This window comes from Pteropus vampyrus, unplaced genomic scaffold (genome assembly GCF_000151845.1).
Source record: "Pteropus vampyrus isolate Shadow unplaced genomic scaffold, Pvam_2.0 Scaffold35, whole genome shotgun sequence".
In the NCBI taxonomy this organism is placed as follows: Eukaryota; Metazoa; Chordata; class Mammalia; order Chiroptera; family Pteropodidae; genus Pteropus; species Pteropus vampyrus.
In genome coordinates, this window is record NW_011888816.1 from 640826 (window position 1) to 647518 (window position 6693).

Genomic DNA, 6693 nt, shown 5'->3' on the forward strand with positions numbered 1-6693 from the left:
CCCCAGCCGATACAGCGAGGTGTTCCCACAGATTAAAAACTGCAGCTTGGAGTCGGAGCTGGACACGGTAAGGCTCTGGCGAGGTCGCCGAAGAAGGAATTGTCCCCTGCACTCCTTGTTGGAGAAGGAGGACTTGAGCGCCAAGCTCTCCGAGTGCTGCCCGGGGACCCCAGTTATTACAAAGCCCTTTGGGTTCCCCGGCCCTTTCTTCCTTCTCCTTTTGTCTTTTTAAATTTTAAAAAGATAGGAAAGTACGAAGAATAAAATAGCAAGCCCCATATATCTACCACCCTGAATGTAAACATTTGTAAACATTTTGTCATTTGGGGCTCAGGGTTTTATACATATACATATTATACACATATACGTTTATATGTGTATACACACACACACACACACACACACACACACATATGAAAAATACATTTCAGGGACAAAGTTAAAAACCCTTCTGTTACTGGCCCCCAACTTTCCCTGCTTGCCAGAGACAAGAACCTTCATTTTGACATTTTTATTAACCATACATATTCTTAAATAATATCGTTTTGCTGGCAGTTTTTATATGGAAATAAACGGTCTTTCTCATTCAACATTCTATTTTTGAGATCTGTCCATCATAGTACATGTGGAATCTAGTTTATTCGGTTTAAATGCTGAATTTTATGGCAGCACACAAATAAATATACCATAATTTATTGATCCATTCCCTCACTAATAGACATTGAGCTTTAAAAAAATTTCGTTGTTGTTAAAATTACCTTTATTTATAGTTTACAGAATTCTCTTTACGACCCTGGGATCTTTATTTTTTCACATTAATTTGGGGTTGAATTCAACAAGTTCCACTGAGGGAAAGTAGCCCTTTAGGAATTTTTATTAGAATTGCATTGATTTTATAATGTAAATTGGAGAGGTTTAATATTTTTGATTCGGGATTTTTTTGTGACGTTTGATTCAAGAACGTGCTTTATCTCATCATTCACTCAGATCCTTTTTATTCTTCAATTTTCTCTATGAATATCTTGGCACCTCTTTCATTAGCTTTTTATCTAGGTACCTTATATTTTTGTCGCTATTATGAATGGTGTCCTTACTTCCTGTTTCCATCATCGTCTTTGTTGCAAAAGAAAGGTAAAGGTTTCTGTATATTGATCTCGTATCTAGCGACCTTGATGAATTCTCTAATTGATTCTCATATTTGTCTATATATTTGCTTCGATTTTCTATATAAACTCATATAACTTGCAGGTGTAATTTTGCATTTTTCTTTTTGATCCTTCCTTACATCTCATTTCTGTGTGTGTGTGTGTGTGTGTGTGTGTGTGTGTGTGTGTGTGTTTGCTAGGACTTCTAGCACGATAGAAGTGGAAATGAGAGTGGGCGTGTTTGTCGAAGTCTTGTATTTAAGAGACTCTTTCTAGAGGGTGTCTCTAGAGTATATTTTACAAGCGCAGGGAGTGGTGAAGGCCCACAGCGCTGGCTGCCAGCGAGCTCCCCGGAAGGCTTCGTGGCGCTTTGTGTCATGGGTGGAGTCATACGAGGCCATGGCATGGATAAGACCACACTTTGTTCCTTTGGGCTTCAACTTCTGTTCAGTGCTCTTGTCCCAAATGTCCTTGTCTCAAATGTTCTTGGCACCTGGGAGTCTTCCTCACTTACTTTCGAGCTTGGCTCAATGTCCAAGAATTATGTGGTTACTGGTTTCTTTAGACTTTTTCCTCTTGTGGTTCCCCACACCCCCTCATCCCACTTTGTTCTCTACTGTTTGGAATTTGTGTCCTCCATTTCTCTTCTTGAAATTGTCCCATGTATATTTAATTTAACCAAGTCTACAGTTAAATAATATCTCGACTTCCCTGCCAACCAGTACAAGGACTTTAGAACACTTTCAACTCGTCCCTCCTGTTTTTACACCATTTTCGTCCAGTTCTCTTTGTCAACCCCATGAATTGGATGCTATTGTCACTTTATACAGGGCGTATTTACCTTCGTATTTACCGTTTTATTTATTCACCTTTCTGTCTTGCATCCCAGCTGTCTTGTGTGGGGGGTTTGGTTTGTTTGTTTTTCTTCCTTAAAATACATTCTTTTACAACAGGTTTCTTGATGATAAATGTTCTCAGGTTTTGTTTGTCTGTAAATGTCTATTTTGGGCTCCATTTTTAAAAGGCAGTTTTCCCCCGAATAGACAATTTCAAATTAACAGTTATGTTCTCCCAACACTTTGAAGATTTTGCCTCGTGATTTAAGCTTCCATGCTTGCTGTTCAAACATTCTTTCATCCTTTGCAAACGCTCAGTTCCCCAGCTTTTTCTCTTTGATTTTTCTCATCGTCTTCCCTCTGTCTTTGGCCTCTGCAATCTAAGCACGGAGGGATTTTTATTTATCTAGTTCTAGGCTTTGGGTGACGTTGGGCTTCCTGGATCTGTGGATCTATGTAGTTTATCAGTTTTGGAAGATTCATGCCTAATATCTCTTAATCATTGCCTCTCCTTTATTTTCTCCCTTTAGAATTTCATTTAGACCTATGTTAGACCTTCTCGTCAACCCTACACGTCTATTAATTTCTCTTTTATTTTTTTTCCCACCTTCTTATCCTCTTTTTTGCTTCATTATAGATTTATTCCTTGGACACATCTTCCAGTTCATTAATTCTCTCTTCAGCCATAAGTAATATGTCACTGTCAATTGAGCTTTTTAATTCAGTATTTTTTTAGACACTATTTTGTTAAATGTGCTTTTCATCCCAATAGTTTCTTGTTATACGTTTATCTCTGTAATTTTATCCCTTATTTTTTTAAATGCATCTTGAGTAGTTGTCCCGATGGTGTCCTCGGGTCGGAGTGAGGACAGTTAGCCCTCGAGGGAGGAAGAGTTTTATGACACTGTTGAGAATTGTCTACTCACGATTGTAATACAAAGCAGATCGAGTTTAGTAGATTTTGTTATCTTTAAATTCTCTACAAGGAGTCACCCCCTTATCGTCACACTCAGGATGAGCAATCCCACCATGCCATCGAGCCTACGTATAGTCTGAATCTGACCGACTATCCAGTATCTGCCGCTCTTGGGGAGGGGTGTTCTAAATCTTATTTCTTATCCCTGCTGACTCTACACTCACAGGGGCTTGTCTTCTCTCGGGTTTATAAATCTGCAAGCTCGCTCTTGCTCATCTCTGGTGATCCCGTGGGTCTAAATTGGGAAAGCAATCCTCCAGAGAGAGTTTGCTGCCAGGGGACACCCCACCAAGACCCCTTCCAACCCCCTCAGGTGGTTCGTCTCTAAGCAGGAGTCCCAGGCTCAGTTTCCCCACTACTGTGTTATTGCCACAGGGACATGGCCACTGAGCGACCCTGCGCCTGCTGGCTGACCGCTGGGCCAGGCCAGCTCCACACCATCCTACTGCTCTGGCCCCACCCTCCCACCTCAGCTCTCAGCCCCTGAGGCTGCAGACACCTAGTCAGTCATGATAGCAGAAGCAGAAATTATCCAAACATTGGTTTACTGTGTTCCCCAGAATTCACATGAGTTGGGGCAGAACTGGAGAACTCAGTTCCCAGCTCGACTGAAATGTCTGCTCACACTTCACAAACATCATCCTTGACAGCTCATATGTCTGTCCAGCCCGGGGAAGCCCGAGGGGCTGGTCTGCAGATGGGAGCTCCAGCCACGTTGCTTAGCAAGCAGTGTGTTTAAGGAATCAAAAGTCCCTTGGGTGTGTAATTGGTGTCTTCTCGCCGCGGGCAGGCCGTCCAAGGCACTGGCCTGGCTTTCATCGTCTACACGGAGGCCATTAAGAACATGGAGGTGTCCCAGCTGTGGTCAGCACTGTACTTCTTCATGCTGCTGATGCTCGGCATCGGGAGCATGCTGGGCAACACGGCCGCCATCCTCACCCCTCTGACCGACAGCAAGGTCGTCTCCAGCCACCTGCCCAAGGAGGCCATCTCAGGTGAGCGGGCCGACCCAGAGAGAGGCCGGGGTTTGGGGAGGATGGGATGTCGGGGCACATGGATGGATGGGTTGCCTCAGGGGCCCTGAGCTCGTGGAGGTGGCCACGGGGGCTGTTGCCACCTCACAGTGGTCCCGCCCTCACCTTCTCCTCGCCTCGGGCAGTCGGGGGCCAGCGCAGGTGAGTCCGGTTCTCCACACCACGGGGAAGTGAAGTGACCACCCCAACAATGGGAAAAGGCCAAAGTCCTCGGCCTGGCCCCCGGAGCGCTCCAGGCTCAGAGAGAGCTGCTTTCGTCTGTTTTAACTGAGGTTTAACAATTATAGCGTGGACACTTCTCAAGCACAAAGTCAGTGAATTTTACATATACATCCACCCAAGTGACCACCACCGAGGTCGAGACACTGCATGTCCCACACCCCGGGCCCCCCAGTCAACACGCCCCCTCCTCTATTCTGGTGATACCATTTTAGGTTTGTTCTCCCTGTTGTCCAACTTCACGTAAACGAAACCACACACAGTCCGTATCCTTCGTGTCTGCCGCCTTCACGCGAACTCTGTCTGTGGGATCCGCCCGCGACGCGGCAGCGAGCACCGGTCTGTCCCTTCCCTGCCCGTCTCGCTCTGCATCGCAAGAGCGCACAGCACCGTTCGTCCGCCCGGTCTGCTGCTGGTCGTGAGGAAAAGAACCTGCTTTGACGATCGCTCGTAGCTCTTCCCCGTGTCACTCCAGCCCCATCTGCTCCGACCCGAGGGCCGCGCCCCTGCTTCTGCCCACACCAGCCCTCCACACCCAGGACGTCCCTCCTCCCAGCCCCAATCGAAGCCAGCGCCCACCCCATCTCCTTGGAGTCCTACCCTTCGTCAGAGCCCCCGAGCACTTAGCAGCACCCCCTGCACCCGTAGCCATGCTGTGTGCCTTTAACTCCCGGCCGCCCTAACCTTTCCTCCTTGTGCGTCCCCCCAGGATGGGGAGTGGTGGCTGGTGGTATCTGGCGTGGAAGTGGAGAGGGCAGGTGGGACCTTTAGAGTCAAATACTTTTTGTGGGGTGCCCAAGGAGACTGGGACAAGAACCCGGGTTCTGGGAGCAGAAGGGCCTCCGTCTCAAACCTGACTCCACCGTTTACGCGCTGTGGGGCGCTGGGAAAGTTACTCAGCTTCTCTGCGCCTTGGCTTCCCCGTCTGCGAACGGGAGCTCCTGAGACCTGCCTCAGAGGCGTAAGGACCCAGCGCATGGCACGTGCCCGGGGCTCGGTGGGAACTGGGTCGGCGCTGTTTCTCTTCCCTTCCCCCTTGTAGTCGGACACAAGTCTTCGCTAGGAGGTCCTGAGGGGGTGTCCTGCAGCTCGACTCTCCTGCCCCGACTCACCTCCCATGAGCTCAGGGGCTGAGCTGTTGGGATAAACAGCCATCACCAGACTCAGCCTGGGCGAGATCCGCCAGACAGGGATGCCCACAACTTCCTCTTTTCCACTGAGCTGATGCCCCCTGCAGGACAATTCTGTGAATGAACATCAGTGACCCCTGCGGACGCTCTTGGGACGCCTTCCCTCCCCCCCACCCCACACACAGAACACACACACACACACACACACACACACACACACACACACACACACACACACTTTCAGAGTGGCCAAACCATGACAGCACTTCCAACCCACGCGGAGGACCCCGTCGGCCAGAGTCCCCTTGGGGTCCATGGCTCTGCTGCCCCACGGAAAACTGGGCGCCCGGGTGCGGGTCTCAGGCTGGTCAGCAGGTGGTCTTGTGGCCGCAGGTCTGGTGTGCCTCATCAACTGTGCCATCGGCATGGTGTTCACCATGGAGGCCGGCAACTACTGGTTCGACATATTCAACGACTATGCCGCCACCCTGCCGCTGCTGCTCATCGTGCTGGTGGAGACGGTGGCCGTGTGCTTCCTGTACGGCCTGAGGAGGTGAGCAGCCCCCGCCCCGCCCTTTCTCGGTGTGTTTCTTCGAGCTCGGCACTGTTCGGCAGCGTTTTCGATGGGCCCCCAGATCTCGGCTTGTTCTCTGCCTCCCTCAGTTTGCCTTCAGCCACCATCCCCCCAATGTCCTGTACCTTTCAGTAAGGGGTATTGAAGAGCCACGTCGAGTGTGGTCCCAGAGGAGCACCGACTCCCGGGGCAGAGAATCCTGCCTCCAGACACTGGGCGCTCTGACCGTCGGCCAAAACCAGTATTTTTCAAGCATGCTGACCAAAGTCCAGTTGATAACTCACGCCTGAGAAAATGTGGCAAATTCAGGTCATCAGGCTCCCAGCCCTGCTGCACAGTGCAGCCCTGGCCGGTTTAAATCTCTCAGGTGATGGACGGTGGGCGGGGCCGAGACCCAGGGGTCCAGAGCGACTTCCAGACCTGGGCATGGAGCTGGAGCTCTCCGGCCCAGGCCGTTTCACACTTGACCTTGGGCCAGGGCCCCGGGATGCTGATTAAGTAGGTCCGAGTGGGGCCCAAGAACTCACGTTGCTAACAAGCTGCAGGTGAGTCTGGGGTCGACACCCTGAGAGCCATTTCGAGCGTGGTCCCAGAGGAGCAGTGTCCGGAGCTTGTTCGAAGAGCGGGGTCTCGGGTCCCCCGTATGTCATCATGTCCAGGGGTCCGAGGCACATCACGCTCTGGGAAGCGCCGTTCAGATGGGAGCCCCATTAGAAGGGCTGTGCCAAGTTGTCCCCACACACAGTCTTTTCTGATCCTCAGACCGTTTGGAGGCAGGT

The 6693-nt window shown here is 50.0% G+C and overlaps 1 protein-coding gene across 1 annotated transcript in view; it reads left to right on the forward strand.

Moving 5' to 3' along the window:
- The window catches only part of SLC6A20 (solute carrier family 6 member 20), a 35147-nt gene that overhangs the window by 24041 nt on the left and 4413 nt on the right, over window positions 1-6693 (forward strand). Inside the window, exons 8-11 of the mRNA XM_023529023.1 lie at window positions 20-67; window positions 3748-3952; window positions 5734-5893; window positions 5976-6045. Of these exons, the coding sequence (XP_023384791.1) occupies window positions 20-67; window positions 3748-3952; window positions 5734-5893; window positions 5976-6045 (483 nt within the window). The remainder of the gene's footprint in view (window positions 1-19; window positions 68-3747; window positions 3953-5733; window positions 5894-5975; window positions 6046-6693) is intronic.